The 22965-nt window shown below is 39.6% G+C and overlaps 1 protein-coding gene across 1 annotated transcript in view; it reads left to right on the top strand.

The window, feature by feature from the left end:
* The window catches only part of GRID1 (glutamate ionotropic receptor delta type subunit 1), a gene marked incomplete at both ends in the record, with an annotated part of 491898 nt that overhangs the window by 181908 nt on the left and 287025 nt on the right, over positions 1–22965 (top strand). Inside the window, one exon of the mRNA XM_082285773.1 lies at positions 13995–14279. Within this exon, the coding sequence (XP_082141899.1) occupies positions 13995–14279 (285 nt within the window). The remainder of the gene's footprint in view (positions 1–13994; positions 14280–22965) is intronic.

Below are 22965 nucleotides of genomic sequence, written 5' to 3'. Positions count from 1 at the left end.
GAACTTCAGCTGGTTTTCAATTTTTGTATTAAAAAATTGCATTTTTGTGTTCTTTTTTTCCCCCAAGTATTTAGGTTGTAAAATAAAAAAATAATTAAAAAAAAGGCATTACCTGGATTGAAATGTCAAGGTTAGAGTTAATCATTTAACCTTTGTTTTAAAAAAGTTTCCTGTGTTCTTCCTGTGAAACTTCTTGTGGTTGATCTTTTGCTTTGTGGAGCTTTATATTTAAATGACTTTAGCAAAGATCAGTGGGCAAGAACCTTTTTGCTTCAAAATACCTGCCGTTTCTGGATCACATTTGCCTTCCAGTGCATCAGCACATTGTGGGGCACAAATAGGTGTTTTAGCTGCTTGTCTCATGGGACTCTGTGTGCACCCAGGTCCCTGATTAGAAGTCTGTGTCAGCTCCTGGGCCTTGGTGCAGTTCAGCTGGTTGGATTCTGAGCATCTTGTGCTGAATATTAGAAAGGGTATATTCACAAAATGTGAAAGTTGTCTTCCAGTTGATGCAAAACAGAGATAAAAGTGTCTGGGAGCATTGGTAGAAAACAGTGCCTTTCTTTTCATTATGCATTTTTATATGTTCTAAAATTAGTCTACAAATCGAACATTACCTACCTTTCTATTTTGTAGTCTTTTCTGACAGTTTAGCTGAGGTATTTGGTCATTACTCACAAAAAACTTTTTATCCAGTTTTGATGTTCCAAGACAGTCAAGTCCAGTGAGTTACCTGATTAGCAGTGGTCAGTGCAGTTAATCAGATGTATCATTAAACTGGGGAGAAAATGATAGGCACTTTTGCCATTTAGAATCCCCTCTTCCTAACATGAAGAAGTGCACAATGCAGTCTCCTGCATGCACAGAGGGCCAAGAAGATTGGGAAAGTCTTAAGTGAGAAGATGTTGCCTTTTGTTACATTGCACAGAAATGTGTTTTAGACTGGAAGGGACTTGGTGTGGAAGTGAAAATAAAAATGTTTTTCTCTAACCACCCAAGTTCTGTGTGGTGGAGGCCTAAATGTACATAGCAATCACTGTCCTGCTCAGCAGGGTCCAATCCTGCAGCTCACTTTAACACCTGGCTGTGCTTTGCTGTAGCTCAGAGAACAGCGGAAGCAGTTTGTCCCTATAGTGGATGCTGGCCTTGGTCTCCAGGGTGTCCAGCCCGTGTCTGGTATGTGCAGCCACCCTGCACTAGGAGAGAGCTGTGAGGAAGGAGCATCTGATACATGCCTTCATTACATCTAGATGTAATTGTGTAAAGAGTACAAGAAGGAGCCAGATTTCCCCCAAACTTTAACCCTGCTTCAGTATGGGGCTTCATTAACACCTTCTGTTGGTACTGTGGCCAGGGATAACATATTGTGCCTTGGGTTCTACCGCTAAGGAAACCTGTTACCATAGTAAAAAACCTCCATCACTTTACTCTTGTAGAACTGAGAAATGGTTGTCAGTCTAAATATGTATGTATAAAAAATAAGAGCGATCTCCATGGAGTTTCCAAGACTAATGAATGTGCAAGGTCGTTGTCTGCCAGACAGTCTCAAGATGTAGATTTGGACTACATCAAAATATTCTTACCATGTGAAAACGAAGAGCTTCTGTGACAAAAGCCCCCCTGAGAAATCAGCTGACATGTCTATCTAGGAGGCAGTTTTCCTGGTTGTGCAAAATATTTTCAGCCTGTGAGGAAATATATTCATTTGATTTCAAAGTAGTTACTTACTGAGATGACTCAGGTCCAAAATACAAGTGGATCATAGTACTGCATGTATAATAAATGCTGTAGAAAATGCTCAAGAGCTGTGTAGAACTCACCTTAGGTGATGTTGCGAGGGGCAAGGTGTTTTCTAAATCCATGGTCTGTATTTAGACTGTTAGAGATCCTTGAATGAAAAAATGTCTCATGACCTAATGCTCATGAAATTGGATCTTTGGGAAATGGTCGTTTGAAGTAAATTGGAAAGACTGGAGAGCTAACAGTGACCATTGAGTCTGCAGAACCAGGATATGGTGTTAGAGCTCTCATGATGTGTCTAGAGGTTTAACCTCAGAAGGCAATGCCTCACTTTGGAGAGATTTGGGAAACTTTAAAAGCCCACAGTGTCAATTGTGCAGGTTATTATCAGTCAGACAAGAGGGTAGTGTACTGCCAGGCCTGGGTATTGATTCCCTGCAGTCCCGTACCTTATAGTCAGACTGCTTTATGAAAACAATTCAGTGATTATGAGAAAAGAATAGATGGTATGAAGAATGTGACAATTTAGCTGGTGTATATAGCATGTGTTCTGGATGAGACAGTGATTTTATAAAGATGATGTGCAGTAAAAAGAGAAGAAATCAGAGTATAAGAGTCATACAATGACGAGTGAAACAAGCCCCCCTCAGCCCTGCAGGGAATACCACGGTTATTGTCAGGCTGCCCAGGCTCTCAAACTGACACTGCTGTCTATGGCATCCTGCTGTAACTTCATTTTCATCAGTCTGGAATTTGAATGTTTCTCACAGTAAAATTCCCTAATGCTTGGGACAGTGTGAGGATTGCATGAAGGCTCTAGATGCTGTGGCTTTCTAACATTTGAATTTTTTTTACTTGGCTTATGACTTGAGCATGCAACCATAATATGTATACTCAGAAAATCTGTATGATCAAATAATGAATGCCTTCAGTGAGAATCTGGTGACCTATGAACAAACAAACAAAAATTCCTCATTTGTACTGGTACTTCTTATTAGAAATTCATTTTTGTAATAAGCCACTTATAATTTTTTTAACTGGTAAAAAAAATTGATGTTTGAAAGCAGGAGCCTTCTCTGACCTACTCTTTCTGCTTCTATGTTTGAAGTGCCTCTTCTCCTTTCCTTAAACCAATCTCTCTGCGTGCCCAGCTTGGAATTAGGCACTAACTTCTTTGTTATGAGGTTTACCTTGCTAGTTTAAGCATTTTCCTTCCATCTGTGTTTAACTCTCTGCACGAGCACTGGTTATTGGTGTTACAAAGCCCTGTAGAAACAGATTCAGGAAGGTGTGATATTGAATTCCTTACTTGTTCCCACATGATAATGCTTTAGTAACTGTTCCTCTGCCCACAGTGCAGTAGTACTTCTTTGGCCTTCTGCAGAATACATTCAAGTGCAGTGGTAAGAGGACAGGGACAAAATTGTTTTGGTTTTAGTCTGCAACTAAAGAAAGCTACCTGAAGGTGTTATATAATGAGATTATATGAATGCAAACATTAAACATAACAGCCAGTTAAGCTTTCTTAATAATAAAGCCTAAGTAGCACCTAATAAGAAGTGTAATATGATATTTCTGTATAGATCATGCCACAGGGCTTGAGTTATCTTGTATTATTTATCCACTCTGATAATTTTCTATGATGCAGTTACTGAAATCAGGTGCAATTGAAGGAATTGTACAACAGCTGAAAGTAGAGCCTTTAAGTGAAACAGTATCTATTAGTGGAATGTGAGGTGTTTTAAAAGCAGATCTTTTCTACATGGCTTCTTCTAGATTAGTCTGAATTAGTGTCTACCGTAGAGTGTCTTTCATGTGGAGAGAAACCTTAGGTGCAAATTTTAATTAGGCCGATTTTTAAACAATTTTTAATAATAGGGTTTCAAAAAAATATTCTGCATTTGTACTGGTATGAGGTAAGCCTGGTTATCCCCTGTGTAATATCTGTTTATCCCTAGACACAGAGGTTGACATAGTTTAAAAAAAAAAAAAGAAAATATGTCTAGTTGAAAATGGGAACAACTTTCAAGAGGTCAGGTCTCATTTAAACATCAAAACAAGAGGCCTGGTCTTGCAGTAGCTTCTGGCAAAGAAATGTGTAAGTGTTGAGACTTTTTGAAAATCTGCCCTCAGGTTCACAGTGGGAACGATCAGGTGTTAAACGCATTTGAACAAGTGGCTAATTTCATGTATTCAGATGAGAACTCCTGACAATTTGTGAGTTTTGGTGTTTTCCCCTGATTTGTCTCATGCAGAGCTGAAGGGGAGAGATAAATTCAGAGTAATACTCCAATAAGTTAAATTAGCTTTAGTAGATGTTAAAAAAGTTATGTGCAGTGTCTGAAGTTACTCAGTGGCAACTGCTAAAAGGAAAACTGGAGAATGCAGATTGCAGTATTTTAACGCTACCCGGTTTATAGCACTGGATGGTCATGAAGGATTTGAGATCTGCAGGCAAAGTGGTTTTTATATCACGAATACTAGTGCTGAGTGAGGACAGGAACTTTTCCTTAGTAATGAGCAAAAATAATTTTGGCATTTGTTATGTCTTTCATGAGTGAGGAAAGGAGAAAGTGTTCCTTTTAAAGTTGATTTTAGAAAATGACATAGCAGCTTTAGACTGTTGCTAGGCTTGGGATATTTGCATAATCTTTGAATGCAGTTGTAAGTATGTGATACATTGCAGAGATCTTTCAATAGATCAGCCCCTAAAGCTTGTCGATAAATATGTGCTATAAATACATACTGAGTCACAACTAGATTCATAAACACTACAAGTCTTTCAGCAGTTGGCATAAATAAATGAATGCTGTTTAGGTAAGTGGGCTCCTTCACCACGGCTGTGCTTCCCTGTATATGTGATGATTTCTGGTGTCTCCTCTGCCTTATGTAATATCGCTGTCCCCTTTGCTGGTAGAAGTAACAGCTGTGGGAGGGGGGAATCACTGACAGGACAAAAAGGATAAGTTTTAGGGCTGTGCATTTCTGGAGCTGCTTGCTGGAGTACAGAACTTCCTGTCTGTGCATGAGACAATGGTAGCTTTTGTGAACTTACCTTGAGCCTCATAACATTTTATTTCTGGTAACACAGCAGCCCTGATAGCTTTATGTGTGCCCCAGAGTCTTCCTTAGAGCCTGGGGATGTAAAGTGCCACTTAGGAGCGATGTTTGGGGTTATTTGACTGTTGTCTTCAAGTAGGCGTGTTACTGAGCACAATGGCAGATTGGAAAGGAGATCATGCGTCAGTGTTTTGGTTTGCTTAAAATGTCTGCATGAGTGGGAGTGTGCAGCGAGTGGCACGTGCTCCTAATGTGCTGGGGAAACAACAGGAATCTTTTGTAGGTAGTGCAGAAGCAATGTTGAGAGGCTTAGGCTGATGCTCATCCCTCCTGCTTTCAGCTTAAGGCATGGTGCAAAGGGAGGAATTTCAGCCTCCCCCCAAATGAAAGTTTCTCTTGGCCCTATTTGTGCATAGATATCTTTAGATAGGCAAGCAGGGCTAATGTGTTCATTGGTTGTCAATACTGCTCCCAATCCAAAAATGTTCCTCAGTACCAAAGAATGGGAGGTTTTATCAGCTTATCTGGAATTGCCGTGTTTGGCTGCTTTTCGAAGACGGCAGAAGAGTGTTCTCCTTTTGTGTGTGCCCAAACTGAGCCTGAAACACACTGACATCAAAACAGTACTCAGCCTGTACAAGCAAAATGGTCCCAAAGGAGGTGACAAAGTCAGGCATCCCTGCAGAATGTAACAAGGGTGAAAAAAATACTTCTATGTCATTGATTTGTCATGAAAGGCAGGTGAAAAAAGCAGAGGGTGAGAAAGTGCAGCTCATTCTGTGTTGAAGGGCAAAAGAAAACATAACTTTTGAAGAACTTGCAAAGAACAGAGATCAAATATGCAGTGTTCAGAAAAGCAGTTATGTCCTGTGAATAATTGAGATGGTTTGCAGCTAATTCTACCTCAGAACTAGTGCTGAAGGGGAAAAAGAAAAAAAACTCAAAGCTGATTCAGTTCCACCTTAAAATAGTATTGATGCCATTGTGATTAATGGGTAGTTCTGTAAAACCCATACACTATTCAAAATTACCAGAAACGCTTATTCACATTTTTAAACATCATGCCAAACTAAAATTCTGAGAGAAAGTCTTCACAATTGGAGTTACATTTTGTTGAGAAAACAGAAGTACAGTTATTCTGCAGAATTTATGTACCATCAAAGTTCTATTTAGTTGCTTTAAGGATCTTTTTATTATTAATTGAGAAAGACTACGAAAGGTTTGAGTTCTGGGATGTTGCACATCTTTAACTACTCCTAATGCTAAATTATTTTTGTAAATTTTTAAAGAATTTTAAAATACTTTTAATAGCTACATTATGCAGTCTTTCCTGGTGTGCTCTTCCAGATCTACCCAACTGCGAAACCAATAGCAAAAATCAACTGTAAAGCAGTTCTAAAGCTGTTTGTGCTCTCAGAGACTCTTACCTTCTTAGGAGGAGCTAGAGAGCAGTATCAGAGCTGTCTTTTGGAAAAACAAGGTCATCTCTTACCTGTCACTAGTGCTCTCAATTGATGCACTTTTATCAGTGGAATGTGCTTTATGCTGGTTTCATGGCAGTAGCTTTTCCACACAAAATGCAGCATGTGCATTGAAGATTAACCCAAAAACCTTACTTGGAAAGCAACTGGTGCATTTGTTGACCACTTGATGGCATCACTCAGTTATGCAGAAACTAAACTGCGTTGTCAGTAGAGCAGCGTTACTTGTGCTTGGTGTTTTATTTTGACCATCAAAGAGTGAAGGGAGTTATTAATACACTCCCATAAATTAAATGAAAGCCACAACTCTAGTTTTGATCACTGCTTTTATTCTCTGTTGTATGTTACTTACCATTTTGGAATAATTTCTTTGTTTGCATAAATGCAAACAGAAGAGTGGTCTAGACTGCTCCTCTTCCTGCTCCTGGTTAATTTTTCAAGGATGGCAGTTAATGGCTTAGTGGGTTAGTACTGACACAAAGAATGCTGTCATGCACTGAAGTGGCTTTTTGGTTTGCCTTTCCAGGAATATTGCTTTAAGTCTCCAATTGTTGCAGTCAATGTACATGCTAGGGAAAGGATTTATGCAGTTTTGGTGTTCATTATAGGTCCTATAAAGTGAAAGCATTTTGCAGCCTTCGTACCAAAAGTTGTCTGCGTGTGTGCCAGCCAGCAATGACAGTGTACTGAAAATGCTGAACCAAGGGGGTGATGGAGCAAACAAGGCACAGTGGCAATTATGTAGATGTAAAGGACACTTCTGGAAATGTTAGGGGAGCTCTCAGAGTTTATACATGCTGAGAATTGGCCCACAAGACATCAGGTTGTAAAACATAGAGTTGAAAGGAAGTGGAAGATCTAAAAATGGTTTCTCCTGAGCAGTCGATGTCATTGAGCAGTGACGAGGCCCCTGTTAGTGCCCTGAGCAGTGGCCAGAGGGATGGGGCCAGCTGCTCACCCCAGCAGCTTATTCCCTTATTCCTCCTCCTTGAATAATGGGAAAACAATAAAAACACTGCCCAAAAATTGGGGGATGACCTTTAGAAGCGATTTTTCCCAGTGTTTTTGGTAAACATGTCAAAATCTCATGCTTTCCTTGCTTTTGAGATGTTTTTTAGATGCTGCTTTGCCAGAGATATTCTGACATAGTGATTATGTGAACTCTTATGTACACACACTAATGTATGAATGGGCTGGCACACCTCTGTCCTGCCCTTTCTTAGATACAGAAGTAGAGGAGGGAGGGAATATTTATTGTTTTCAAATATTTTATCCAAAAAATGTACACATCTAAGTTGAGGTACTTTGGGGTTTTGGTTGGCTTGATTTTATTTTTTTTTTTATCAAACCACAGAGGAGAAATTGTGAATTTTCTTTCTTGTTCTAAGATGCACTTTGTTTTGATAATGGAGTAGGAAATATCCATCTTCACTACATATAAGGTGGTACAGCAATAAAAGTGCTATATAAAAGATTTTTGCTGTCTACCTTTGTTATCTTTTCTCTGTATTATCAGTCATTATGTGACAACTAACTATAGCTTCATGTAGATTTCATAGTAAAAACAATAAATTCTTTATTTGTAGAAACATAGTGTTATAGTATAGAACATAAAAGTAAGTAAAAGCCTACAGAAATGAAACAAAGAAAAATATATTTATTGCTGAGTATCCAAAGGAAGAACAACTGCATAGCATGTCATTAAGTGCAAATGATGCAAATTCATTATGAATTGCCTTTCTCAGTTAAAGAAAGAAGCTGAAGATTGAGAAACATCATAAAATGTGAAGCAAGAAATAAATGGCTCTTCAGGAAGTCCCATTTAGGGGTTCAGTGAGTGCTTAGATAACTAATTTTAACGCTGTTCTTAATAAACCAATAATAGGAATCTTTGTATAGATCAATATTTTTAATAGAAGCATTCCCAGTGATATAAATGAGATTATTCTATAATTTTTTTCTGCCTGATCAGCTGGTTTTGCACAAAAGCATAAAATTTTAAAGGCCTTTTGAGGCCTAAAGAGCAGTAAAACATAGATAGCTAATAGTCTTATGCCATTTTTCTGTATGGCTGAATTAGCTGTGGGCTTGTGCTTCGACTTCATGGAAGTTTCTCATGTACTACAGCAGAAACATTCAGGTTTTGCTTAGATATGTGTGAAAACACTTCTGTGGTTTGTGTTATTTTGGCTTTACCTGAAAGAATTGTATCATCATCCTCTTGAGTTTGAAATATTGCTTGGTGGATGCAGTCTTTCTCCTTGCATCATTGTCTTTTCTATCTCATTTCAGTGCTCCAACAAACCTCCCAGAAGGACTTTTTCCATTTAATTTGAGAACACCTCTGTGGGTGTGTTTCCCACAGACCTTACATCTTGATTCAAGACACAATTTTCTGAACTGCTATATTTTTATCTCCTAACTTTTGGTTGTTCTAGTGTTTCACCCCAAAATTTTACATGTATCTCTGTTTATATGTATGAATAGGTTAATGAACCAAACTGCTTATTAAATTTAGTACCCACAAATAATAGTTCATTTGTATATAGCACATGACATTCTGCATCTGCTTGCTAGTTCAGTTGGTAGATCTAACTATGCACTCTCAGCAAATGATATTGCAGGCCTTGATAATCTCATGGAATATTAAGATTTAGGTTCCCAAAAATAGGGGTTTTTTCCCCAGAATCTGCTGTGTTCTCTGGACTTCTGTTTTAGTGATAATTTTTTTCCCCTGCTGGTTTTCAAAGATAAATAATGTGAAAAATTAGTTTTGTGCCAGATTGAGACAGTAGTACTGAGGCAAGCATGAAGTCCCTTGTCTCAGCAGGAAGGTGGCTTTCAAACCTAATCACAGACACTTAAGTGCCAATTTAGTTAATCACTTCATTGCAGAGTAATACAGCATGTCTGAAGTTATCTTCCTTCCTTTGAAAATCTTTCCAAGCAGGAAGGCAGCAGCCTCTCAATTTTCAGATGGTGAATTTTTTTTTGAAATGCAAGTCATTTGTGATTTGGATAATTCTCTATTTGCAGTGCAGTAAAGAGTTCCTAAGGATTAGTCAAACTGAAAAAGAAGAAAAAAAGTTCAACTAAAAACTTGAAGAGGATTTATTAAATATGCGAGGGTGTCCAGAGTGGGTAGGATGGTGATGCCCAGAAGTGAGAGACAGAAAGACATTGAAGTTTGAAGAGGCAGTGTGAATGCCAGTAGGAGGATGTATTGTTAGAGCTGAAATTACACTGGCAGCTGCTCTATTGAGAATGGAGAAAACAAAGGAGCAAGTTTCTACCCTTTTCTGATAACAGGAAATCACTGAAAGGGAGACTGAGAGATGGTCACGTTGTCACATTGCCAGGAGCAAGATAGCAGTTTCTCTTGGAGTATTTTAATTCCCAGTGGTTTGGAGAGAGAGGGATTTAATTACAGAGATCTGAGATAAAGCTCTTAATGCAAATATCCCCATGAAGAATGTGCCAAATCAGGACTTTCCCATCTGCACCTGTCTTCAGAAATAGGAAGTACAGGAAGCAGTGGTAGAAATGCAAGACCTGAAGCATGATTGCAGCAAAGTAGAAGTCTTGCATTGTCTCGTGTACCATGAAGACTCCCACTGATGAAAAAGCTTGTATGGATAAGAGTCTGCAAATTAATAGCTTCTTGTCCAGGCTTAACTTTGGTCTTAATAGAATGTGTCTGGAGTTAGAGATGTGGGTCACAGAATGAGAGAGTTTTGTATGTATTGCTATGAAGTGAGAGTCAAATTAGAGGCAATAGATGGAGAAGAAAGCAGTGTCTTGTGAAACACTGTGACAGAAATAATAGTTCAAGATGTAGAATGTCAAGCAGATGTGTAAAGGGGAGTTTCTGAAAACAGACTTCAAAAGAATAGGTTAGGGAAGATACTTCACCGAAACATTGTGAACTGGGTTAATCAATAATTTAGGAAACTTCAATGAAATCCAAGAATAAGCTTGAGAGGTGGTCTGTTCATGGAGGCCAACACTGAACAAGCACCGTGACATGATTTAATTGGCTCAAATAGATTAATGAAGATTTATTCTTTAGGTATGATGTTGTTGTTCATGTTTTCGTCATGCTAGACTGCACATTTCTTACTGTATGATTTGTAGGATGTTGGTATCTTTTTAAAACAAAGTTTGGTGATGAAATAATTCAGTACAATAAACTACTAACTGTTGCTGTTCAAGTAGCAGTCAAATCTGGGGCAGGATTACCAGAACATTTGTGTCTTTTCATCTGTGGAACAAATACTTTAAAAGGATTATTTCTTGAAGCATATCTAAATAAATATATCTGCAAGATAAATAAATATGGAAGCATTTTAGTTACAACAATATTAAATGTATATAACCATAACCATAGTAGCTGAAGATCACTGAAGTTCTCAAGGTGTTTTGATTCCCCTTTCCCTTACGTTAGTAGTCTGATGTGGACCAAAGCATTTCAAATCAAATGTATCCAGCTCCAAGAAAATCAAGATCAGGGTTCTGAAATTTCTATGCAAAGATCACATGCTCTTTTGAATGTTTATGAAACTGCAACTGATAGACAGAATTAGTGGTTTACTCAGTTACAGAGTCAGTGATATTTGATTGTTGCTGCAAATCTACAGCTAGTGTGAAGTTAAACAGAAAATTATACATTTTTCTAAGGTTCGTTTTCTGTGCAAGAAATTGCAGGAATGTGGGGGGAATCCTAAAAAAAAAAAAGTGGTCCACCAGAGTTTTCTCTTGAGATTGTATAAGCCTTGAATGTTCCCTTGATAAGGAATTTTGAGATGCCTTAAGAGCTAATGAGTTTTTTAATGGAGTCTGTTATGTTGTTGTTCCCCATTGTGTTACTCATGTAAAAAGTAATACTTTCCTCCTTTATGTGCTCAAAGCTTATTCTCACCCTTCAGTGCAATACTTGTGGAGAGGTTGAACTTCTTGGAATCCATTGTATTTTTGTATAATGAAAGTCTTCTATTAGAAATGACGTGTTCTGTTTCACGTTCTGTAATCTGACTAAAGAAAGCAATTCAGAAAACATGAAACCTTTTTTTTCCTTAGTCATTCCAGTTTTTATTGCCTGCTATCTCAAAACAGAGAGGCAAGAGGAGAAAACACTTACTAAGTAGCATATGCTTTCAGGCAGAACATAATCAATCGACAAAAATATCAGAATGTGGAAGCATATTGACTAATTCTTCAATCTAACCCATGGACACAAACGATGAAACACTGGGAAAATGCCTCAACTGAAATGGTCTTTGCTGAGATATTTCTGCTGTGTTTGGTGGGCTGTGCTGGGAGATAAGGGGGCCCATTTGCCATGATCTGTCGCCTCTCTGGTCTTTCTGCTGCTAATAAGCAGCAGCTTTTGATTAGTGTCAACCACTGAATGAAGGTATTTCTTGTTACACAACTGGCGATCAGCTCTGTATTGCACAAGTAAGTGGCTCTCCAAATGCAGCCTCCCATCAGAAAGGGCTTTGTTTTTCGTCTCCTTCTGTCTGCTTTGCAAGTAAATTGTTCCTGCTACAGCCCCGTGTGGCTTGCTGCTCTCACCCTTAGTGACAGCAAAGCTTGCTGGCTGGTGATCTCTGCAGGGGTTTATGGCTCAGCTCTGCTGTTCTCTCCCTCTGTTCTCACTTCTCTGTTCCCTCCCCTGCTGTGACTAAATAAATTACCTGTATGACATGTTCAGTTTTCTCTGGCAAGAAGCCTGGGAAATCAAATCTGTTCCCAAACCTGGGTCTCCCATTTGGCAAATATAATGCCTTCCTGCTGTTAAATCAGGTCAGCTCTCAGGAAAAACAAAGAACAATTTCACATAACTATAATCAACACAGAGTAAATTTAGATAATGCAGCTGACATATGTTTATTGTAAAGACCATCAAGGAAATAATTTTAAAAGCTCTTCATCTTTGTTGCATCAGGATACATGTTGAACATTCTGTGCATAGAGAAGATCAAACATTTTCTTTCTGTTATCCCATATCAAAGTGAAATATATCTATTTTCTGTCTGGTCTAAGAAGATTTTTGGTGGAGCAGTTGTGTGAGAAACAGTTATGTATTTAACTATGGAGGCTTTATGTAATTAATATTAATTGATACTTAACTGTTAATTACTATTAATTATTCGTAACCTACTTCCTTTGACTTTCTGGCCTCTGAAAGTGGAGATATACTTGAAAGCGTTTAGAGGAGGAGAAATGTTTTCAATAGATTGTGTTCTCTTTTCTGCCTTTGGCCCGGTGCGTTTCCCCTGCAGCTGAGGCAGCAGGGCAGTGGCAGTGTGGCTGCAGGTCACCTGCTGCCACCAGCCCTGACACGGCGCTGGCAGTCCCGCAGCCCGTGCACCCTCCCTGCGGGGGGAAGCACCAGCACGGGCAGCCTCCCCTCTCCAGCTGCAAGCTGAATGTCCTGCTCAGCTCCCTGCGTGTCCCAGGAGGCTCTGAATTGCACCCCAGAGGCTCTTCTGTTTCTGCACTATTAATGAGCTCGTGCAGACTGCACAGGGCTGTGGAGCATCTCCAGTTCCCTCCTGTCTGGCTTTGCTATGCTGGGCCTCTGTGCTGGGGGAGCAGAGCCATGGGTTTCCTGTGGGCAGGCTGTGCTTGGGCAGGTACTGGTTGGGGTCTGAAACAGCTGCCGAAGCCCTGAACTTGCCCCCAGCCCTCTTCGAAGGCAGAGCAGGCAATTCTAAGTGCCCCTGGGGGACCCTCAGGAATGGTGCCATCCTAACCTACGAGGGTCTCCTGTGCTGAGCTCCCAGGGCCAACTTTGCTTCCCCTTATTCATGAGGGTTAGTAAAACCTGGCATCACTGGCTGCCTTATAGTCTTACATAGTCTTCTCACCACTACTGACTGAATAGCTGCTGAGAGCCCTGGCTGGAAACATTTTCTAACTGCAGCTGAATAGGAGGTTGTCTTATCTGGAGAAGTCCTGGGAAGAACAAGCCATGTGGGATGTCCTGAGCAGCAGAGTGGGCTGCCCAGGCCTCTCCACACTGTGTTTGGAACTCAGCATGAGAATAATGCTTCATTCTCAAAACAGATGGGGTCAAATGTATATGCTGTGTTTTTAAATGGTACATGCTTTTCCAGATCTTTTTAAGGACAGCTGTGGTGTTGCTAATAATTGTTTAGTTATTCATGAGTTGTCTTGGTTCTAAAGAATGCCTTTGTTGTTTTTCTGCATTGCTCTGAGACACCCAGTGAATGTTGTCTTATCAATTTAAAAAGTCCTTCAAAACTCTTGCTGTGTGAGGCGAATCCTTGGGATGGAAGTTGCTTTTTATTGTCTGAAATCTTCATCCAATGTGCCCAACAAGGACTAAGGGGTTAAAGCAGTGAAGTGAGTTCTAAAAAATGGGAATTCAGTTCCTGCGTGCACCAGGAATGACCTGAAGCAAGGGCCATAATCTCCATCCACATCAGCTGCTGTCTCAAGGACTGACAGTAGCTACATTATCTGTCCTCAACTTTGGCATATCAGGAAAGATTGCAGATATTGTCTCCTACTGTAAAGGTACAGGACCTACCTCTGAAAGGCTTCAGCTGATAGTGTAATACAAATCATTTCAGCCCTGTGTTGCTGGCAAGGGCAAAACCTGCCTCGTTCCCTCCTTAGCATCTAGGCTGGCCAAAGGAATTGCTGAGCTCGTTCAAACCCTGCTTTACATCTTGTCTTCCCCAGCCTGCGACCTGATGACCCTGGGGATCTTAGCCTTGGTGACGTCCACGGGCTGCGCGTCGGCCAACGCGCTGCAGTCGCTGACGGACGCCATGCACATCCCGCACCTGTTCGTGCAGCGCAGCACGGGCGGCTCCCCGCGCACGGCCTGCCAGCTCAACCCCAGCCTGGAGGACGAGGAGTACACGCTGGCCGCTCGCCCACCCGTGCGCCTCAACGACGTCATGCTCAAGCTGGTCACCGAGCTGCGCTGGCAGAAGTTCATTGTCTTCTACGACAGCGATTACGGTAAGCAAAGGACAGCGTTTCACACTCTGTTCCGTTCATTTCTTCTCAGCCGGGAGGTGGGGAGGGAAGTAGGAAGGGAAGGGTGGAATATGGCTTGCTGGGTTTTGCACTCGCAAAGGAGAAAGTGTTTCAAGTGGATGCGGGTCTTTGGCTTGAAGGAAAGGTTGCTGTGAAGATTCGTTCTCAGACAAGGTGCAAAGTTGCTTAGCAACACCTACCGAGACAGACAAAGTTTGAATCGTCTCACACTTTCTCAGTAAAATATTAATCAAGTGTTGACATTGATTGGCAGGGGTCACACAGGTGTGTAAGGAAGTTCAGCATGGTCTCTACCTGTTCCAGAAAATTCTTTCTATCAAAGCTGAGTACTTGTTCTCATTAAAAATTAATTTTCACAATAACTATTACTTTTTTCGCATGCTTCCTCACACTGTTCTGTATCTGGACTAAATTTCACAGTGATCTACTTCCTGGCATTAAACCAAAAGGTAGACCCAGCATTTTCACTAAATCTCATGCATTTCCTTCAGCAAAATTCTTACTTTGGGCTGAAACTTGAGGAAAAGGAGTCTCTGCCCAAGCAAATTTGGTAACTGATGATAGGTGTAAATAATAATAAAACCCCAAATCTCTCACTGTGCTAGCCTCTCAGAGGGAAAGGGCACTGTGTATATTTATTTTATATTCCCCCACCCCTGCTCAGCAGATATGAACACTGTTCCATGTGTCTAACTTGTGGTATGTTCAGCACTCTTGTCTTAGGATATAGGATCTGTAATAGGGAAAAAAAATTTTCTGTGGGATGTTTTAAAACCCTGCTAACACCTTTGCTTTAAAATGTGATGCATAATCTTTTGATGTGGTGATTTACCATGAACAGAATATAAAAGTAGGAAACTTAAGGTTAAATCACAGTAGGAAAAATAATCTTATGTGTGTCTATGCATATAGTTTAGATTTTATACAGTCTTCCACCATTGCAAAAAAATCTTTATTTGCATTCTCCTCATATACTATCAGATTTTCAGTGGCAAGTCAGAGAGAAACAGCATCTTTGTTTTTGAAGTTTGGTTAGTCCTGGTTTAAAAATCCCCAAAATCCAACAAAGGAAAAAACAACAATCCTGAGTATAAAAGAGTTCTGAAAGTTTTGGGTGCAGATTTCTGTTCTCAATTGCTAGATAGTTACTTGCTGTTTCTTTAACAGGACCATTGAAGATGATGAGGATGGTTTTAAGTAAGAAATCAACTGTGACTCTAACCTCTTTTTAATGACATAGAATTGTTTTAAGCATGAGAAGACTTCTATGATGCTTGTAGAGCTAATCTGTACTCAAAAATCTAGTAACCCAGTAAATAAACTGCCCTGTAATTACTGTCCTAGGTAATGCTTGAACAGTGAATGCTTTGAAAGCAGAAGTCACAAGGTATGTGGTAGGTTTTCTTTTGGTGGCCTTGTGGTAGTGATGAGAAAGTTGCTCTTTAGCAGGGAATTAGGTTTAAAGAGTCAAAATTATTCTAACAGTTATTTCAAGAATGAAAGAGAAAAAAAATAATCTTATTAGGCTGTCTTAGAAACACCCCAGCTGCTCTGTGTGTAAACTGCTATTGCCTATTTTCCCTGCTAGCCATCCTGCTTACTGAACTATGGTATCCCTTATTCCAGTGATGCATCTGTGTTTCTTTGCCTTCTTTTTTCTTTTTTATTTATTTATTTTTTTTTTGCAAAGGCTTAACATCTCAGCAGCAAATTCTAAAACCCTTAATTCACATACCTCTAAATTCAGTTATGATCAGATTTATCTCTTCCATTTAGCACAGGCTGTATCAGTAAGATGGTAAGGTTATGGAAAATTGCCACAGGCAATTCTGCTTCTTCCAGTGGAGAGCGTGCTATGTGCTGCAGCTGCCCCTGTGGTGTTTGGTCTCCTTTCCTCATGGATGCGCCATCCATCTTAGGCTAATTCCACTAGAATAACTTTTTTCATAAGAATTGAGTGGGAGGGGATTCCATAAAGAAGCCAAGTGAACCTTGCCAGCTCTGGGCAGGGATCAGTGAGTAGAGGATAAATAATCCAGTTCCCAGGATATTGCATGCTGAGCTCCAAAACAGATGCCTGGCTCCCAGGGCATGGCTCTTTCCTCATCATGGAGCTCCCACAGAGCCCTGCTCCTGCTTCTCCAGCTGCACCTCCCTGCTAAATGGGCAGGAGTTCCCTGATGAGGGAGGTGATGTGTTTGTGATTACAGAAAGTTTCCAGCACTGGGCTTTTGTGGTTTTCTGTAATAAGTGGTCCTTCTCTACCTGATCTCTGAAAGTTGTACCATTTCTTTGAGTAGTGTTTTAACTTATTCATTTTTGATCTCTAAAAGCCTTTGGTGTCCTCCTTGTGGAAACTGTCAGATTTTCTGAAGACAAAATAGCATTGCCCAATTTAAAGATGTCCCATGTTTATAGCAAGGCTGTGTTAGATTGAAGCTGGAAATTATTTATTAAAGTTATTACTTGTCCCTTCTCTGACATACATTTTGAATTATAATTTCAGCACTGGGCTTGGCTGTTAGAAACACAGAATAGTTTCTGAACAGCCTAACAAGCCCGTAATATTCTTGTGGTTGCAATAAAATGTGCCTTGTTTTACACGGAAATGACAGATAAAAATGTATGCACAACTTCAGTGAAAGGATATGGTCCTTTACAATAAAATGTGTTAAAGTCTACAACAAGAAATTGAGAGATTCTACTGAAGAGATGTGGAAGTTTTAGTCAAAAGTTGGCTAAGTGGAAGTTGTAGAAGCAGGATGCAAACTGTGGCATTCCACCCAAATGTGAAACCAGCTCTTAGATTTTGTCACTCATGGTGAATGGATAATGGCTTGGTTCTGGACTAGTGACCTTTTAAAGACCTCAGACTTGAGAGTTGCAGCACTCAAACTCTCCTCAATGATTCTCTGTTCTCCTACTGAGCTGTACCAAGAGGGGAAAGGTTGGTTGATAATTATCCATTCAGTTCTCCTGTACTTACATAAGAAAAGATAGGAGTTCATACAGATACTGCATCTTCATGATTTAACCCTTGTTTTCCCACTTCTCTCATTTGTGGTCTGTGTGTAATTTCAGAAGGTGCACAGAAACTTGCTCCCCGTTGACCACACTGGAAGGTTTCTGTTGCTGACATTGACATTCATTTTTTGGGGAAAAAAATCAAGCTGACCCTAAGTTTGTCCATGGCTCTCAAATGGTGTTCTGTGGAACCAGGTCTACACAGCTGTAAAAGAACTTGCAACAGAATTCAGATCTGTTGGTGTCATCCTAAAAAGCTTCAACTCTGCTGATGTGTTTTGAATTGCGTTTTCGTCTACAAGAGCATCTTTTGTGTCTCTACTTATATTGCAACAATGTGTACAGGCCTGTTGGGAAGTTTAATGTTTTATTTTGCTGACCTTCTGGATGTAGAAGCATCAGTAATCAAATTTTCTGACAGAAAAATTGGTAGTGGGGCAAGTTTCATAAAGAATCTTACCAAGCTGTAAAATAACTATAAGTTAAAAGCAGTGGGTGCCACCCACCAGAAGATGAGGTTGGGAAATAAACAGTTGAAACTGTGCTTCTAGGGTGAGCAAATAAACAGATGCGTGGTTAGAGGATGGATTTGAGAAGGGTTTTGGAGGCTGGATGTGAAAATGAAAACAATGAGGAATATTAAGTCGTATTTCTGAAAAGAAATGTGAGTAATAGCTATGTTTTCACTAGATTACCTTACTACTGAAAAACACTTTTTATCTCTGTAGTTAGATTAGGTCCCTCTGCCTTCCTTCATACATGTCTGCATATCCATATTACAAAATGTAAGATAAAAAAGGGGTGGTTTTAGTCCACTTTGTCAATGAAAATAGTATTAGACCTGTGAAAAGTAGCTGCAATATTTTATTCTTAGGTTTTGGTGTCAATAAGTGAGTGTTGTCTGCTGAAGAAAAGTGTTGCATAACAGTTTTACAGAAGAAGCTTTTTAAGAACATCTGACTTTCCAAACCTGTATGTAGAGAGCATGATTCCTACAGGGGAAAAACCCCAAAGCCACAATTTATTGCTTTCCAAATTATTTTGATTTTTTTTTTCTTTTAAGATTAGAGGTCTGTTCTTTTTCATTGATGCTGCATTAACTTTGAATGTTACTTGATCAATCTTGCTACGTGGAAAGAACTTAATTTTCGATATGACTGGTTTTGTGGGAAGTTGTGCTTCCCACAGCAGTTATCTAGCAGTTTTATTTCTGAGTCCTGCCTGCCAAGGGCCTCAGCCCTGATTGTAAATTACAGGAATTGTGCTATTAATAATTTTACAACAAGGTATTGATCCTGGAATGTTCTGTCTTTTGTCAAGATCCCTTTGTGCAGGCTTCTACTTGTGCAGTTATTTAATTTGCAGAGGAATATTGTAATGAAAATTGGGAAATGCATGCATTTCCATGGTCCCCATGGAACACTGCAAATCACTTGTGATGTGAAGCACTGGCTGTCACAATAAAAAAGAAGCAATGCAGAGCACATCAGCCACTTTCACCTCACCTGCTTTAAGTTTTGTTTTATCCGGGTCTGTTTATAACATAAGTTATCTTCTGCTTTCTGTGTCATGATTTCAGCTGTCAGACAGCAACTTCTGCATCACTGGGGCTGCCATATTTCCACTGAGCACACCTTGCTTAATGTAAATAGAGGTAATCTGGCACCTGAGGTGTTGAGCCAACTGCACATGTATTGGTAGGTATTACTGCAGGCCTGGGCCCTAGGGTATATCACCGTGTCCCGCAGCTGTACGGAGGAGGAGGAGAGGAGATCCAGCAGGCAGGAATTGTGCAGCAAGATTGGTTTATTTAATTATTTTACAAACTCTTTTATAGAGTTTTTTCTTCATAGTCTAACTGGACAAAGGATCAGCCACCCCTTGGGGTGATTGGCTAAAATCCTAAAACATCATTGTCAAAATATTTTTCTACTGTACCATAAACAAGACTTTTCAAGGTTGCAGGTGGCTTGGTTGTTTACATAACTCTGCTACCCCTTCTGTGAGAGAGAAAAGTCTCTTATGGACTTAGAAAATAGCAAGAAAATACTTGCTAGCAGCATTTTTGTATCTACAGGTAGGTGCCCATTCAGCACACCTGACATGACCAGGAAGTGTCTGACTTTTCCTGTGTGTGCTGTGTGATAATGTGTTATAAAAATACCTGGTTTTTTTTCCAATTGGTTGGTGCATCCCAGCTGGAACTGTTGCAGAGAAGCTTAAATGAGATTGCTGTTTGAATAGTAAGATACATAGATTTTAAGCAGCCAGCTGCAGAGAAATATAACTTCTTTAGGGTCATCAATCTGCAACAGCAATCTCTTAGGGAGGGAATCCTTGGGCATCTCTGCATTGGTGCTGTTGTATGAGATGATAAAGGGGAGGAATAGACTTGGGCTAAGCACCCTTTCACCCAACAAGGAACACAATCCTCAGAGTATTTATTCTGCACAGTTTCTGCACTACCTACCTATTCAGGCATAACTGCATACCGGATGTCTAGTTTCTAGACTAATATAAAACCTACCTGGAAAAAATGGAGCCTTTCCCGTAAAAAGATTGTGTCTTTTAATGTATGATCATCATTGCAGCTGCAGAGAATGCCAGGAAAGAAAGAATTCAGCCAAGTTCTCAAAGTCTAACAGGGAGTTTGTGATACCACGGGATAGAGAAAAAAAATTGACCTTTTGACTTTTACATTGAATTTAATCTGGAAGCTACTGAAGGAATGGCACTGTGTGTTTCCATACTTATCCTTGAATCACTTTTCTGACTGTAGCAGCACTTAAAGTAATTGGTCTACCTAAATTAAGCATGGATTTTTGTCATTTCTTCTAGTATTTTTTTATTTAGTAGGGCATCACAGTATATAACACCAAATGTAATTAAAGAAAGTAAATTTCACTTCAAGTTATTACTTATACACTACTTCTAGTGCTTTGATTTTTAAGGTATGTGAGTGTGCTAATAGCAGCAGTAAGATTTCCCCCTCTCTAACCCCCCGATAATTCCTAGCATGGTATGGGAGCATGGACAGAGGTTGTTTCCCATAAAAGCTATTAAATGTTTCCAGGACAATGCCTGGTGTGATACACAAATGATCTTGCAGTTATGGTACAGCCTTTATTCTCAATGTGTACTATCACAGCTTACCTGTAAGTTCAGTGGTAGCAAAACCAGTCAGAGATCTCTGGACCAAGAGTTTGGACAGTTTCAGGCATCTGGTCTTGCTCATAAATTCAAGGCAAGTTCAAGAAATAATTCTGACCTTTCAAATAGTTTGAAAAATGTTTTGCAAAGAGGTGATGCAAGTTCTTTTGAAAAATTCAAAATCTCCTGACTGACACTTTCAGAACAGAAGGTTTGCACTCTGGATTCAAAATAGATATTTTTAAAATTACTTGGTATCTTAAAAGATTTCAGAAGTTTCTATCTGGTTGGATGCTCATGAAAAATAGAAATGAAAGGCTTTATTAGAAGCAGTTTTCCACCACTTTTTCGGCTCAGTTATCTGGTCAAAAGTGGTTATTATCCTAAAAGCCCTCACTGTTCATTCTTAACTGTCTCTTTTTCAACTCATTGTTTCATTTTAGTGACCAGTCTTCAGGCTCAATTTTGCAGAAACTAGTGGCTATTGGTGATTCTGTTTTTCCCCCCTTTATATTCTGAAACAGAATAATGCAGCACACGCTGCCTAAAGAAAGGACAGAATTCAGCAGCCTTGAACCAGAGGGGGCAAATTAATTCATTTTGGGCAGAGAGGTCTTTGAAAATTGTAGATGTCATCTGCAGAAGGTCCTAAGTTCTTGACTTTCTTTCCTTGACCAATGGTAGTTTGAATCTCTTGATTTTTGACCCATGGCACGAAGCTAAGCAGTTTGTTCAGGTGCGTGAAAAGGATGAGGAGAAATGTCAGGGTGATTTGGTGTACCTGAGCAGGGAGTTTGAGGAATTCGTTCCAGAAGGGAGTCTCTTTAGTGCACGTTTGCTGGGGACTGAATGTTTATGCATCCATTTAGAAATTGTTCGATAAAAGCATAGCTGGAAATTGAACAGAAAGAAGTAGAAGTTTGTCCTGGAGGATATATGCAGGGCTTCAGGCAGTGGTATCATTCTGAGAAAATATATTCACATATCTCAATTTGCAATGAGCTTTCAATAAGTTCCCAGTCCCTCTTGGCTTTCATGAAAGCAGTAGGGTAGGGGAGAGGATTCATCTATGTGTATACATAAATATGCAAACACACACGTATATAGATAGATTTAGATATAGAAATATAGATATATAGATAAATATTTATGTATGAATTTGAAGAAAAATAGTAAAGGAGCGTGTGTATTTATATATATGCATGTGTATACACTTGTGTGTAAATGTGTACATGAGTCCATATACAGAATCAAGGAAACCTATTTCCTCTGCTCCTTTGTGCCTTTGCCCAGTTCCCCCAGTAATCTTTCCGATGCCGCTATGGACAGGACTCCTTTGGGTTCTTTCCTGTTTGGAGATTGTTTCTTGTTTATTTTACCCAGTTTAGAGTTGACGTGGCTTCCCGTCACGGTTCCGTTTTCCTTACTGGGACAGAAATCCCATTCCTTCTCCTTCTCACATTTCTTGTCTTAAGATCCTGTGTTTTATTTATTTTTTTTTCTTACGGCTAAACCTTTTTGTGGGTTTGCTGGCTTTCTTCAGCACCCTGTCCAAATTGTTTTTAATGTCTAGCTAGCTGTCCACAGCTACACAAATTTCCCCTCCCAGCCAGAGAAGTGCAAAGGGGGCAGAGTTTTGCTCTTTATTCAATTGTGCTATGTGGACCTTTTATGCCTTCTGCATTTACCTCCTGATGTATTTAACGTTTGGATCTGGTGCCCTGGGAGTTATTTCAATCATTTTAGAAGATAATGCATCAGTGGACTGTAAAAATTAAATAAAAAGCAGAGGAAAAAATGCTTCAAAGTTTGGAATTTTCAGAGTCAGAGCCCATTACCAATGTAATCTGAATGTCTGAGTTCTATTGGAGAGTGATTTAATATTCATCATCTTATTATAGCATTTGTTTAAGTGGAAATAATGCATTCTTTTTTGTGTACGAATTGAGTAAATAGGATTAGTCTCACTACTGGGGAACGTTGAGTCCTACAGAGATCCTTTTTAATACTGGATATTTTGTTTTAGTGTCTCTTGGTTTAGTAACCAAGACTCAAATAGACTCTTTCTTACAAAGCTGTACGGGAGAATCACAGAAGGCTCCAAGAAACAGACAAAAATTGAGCTGGGACATCCCTTGCAATAATTTCATTGATTATTCCCTGTGATGGGAGAGCACTAAATGGAAACAGCTACTGTAACGCTATTTGGAGACAATAGTTGAGTTCATCAGTTTGGAATGTCTTGTGGGGTCAGGAACTATTTGACAGTCCCCACTTCATTGAATCATTTAGATTGGAAAAGATCCTTAAGATCATAAAGTCCAAATATTAACCATGTCCCTAAGTGCCATGTCTACCTGTCTTTTAAATATCTCCAGGCATGGTGACTCCACTTACTCCACTGCTTCCCTAGGCAACCTGGTCCAGGGCTTGATGACCCTTTCAGTGAAGAGATTTTTCCCAATATCCAGTC

Source organism: Coloeus monedula, assembly GCF_965178545.1.
Source record: "Coloeus monedula genome assembly, chromosome: 8".
Classification (NCBI taxonomy): domain Eukaryota; kingdom Metazoa; phylum Chordata; class Aves; order Passeriformes; family Corvidae; genus Coloeus; species Coloeus monedula.
This window is presented reverse-complemented; position numbering and strand designations above follow the sequence as displayed.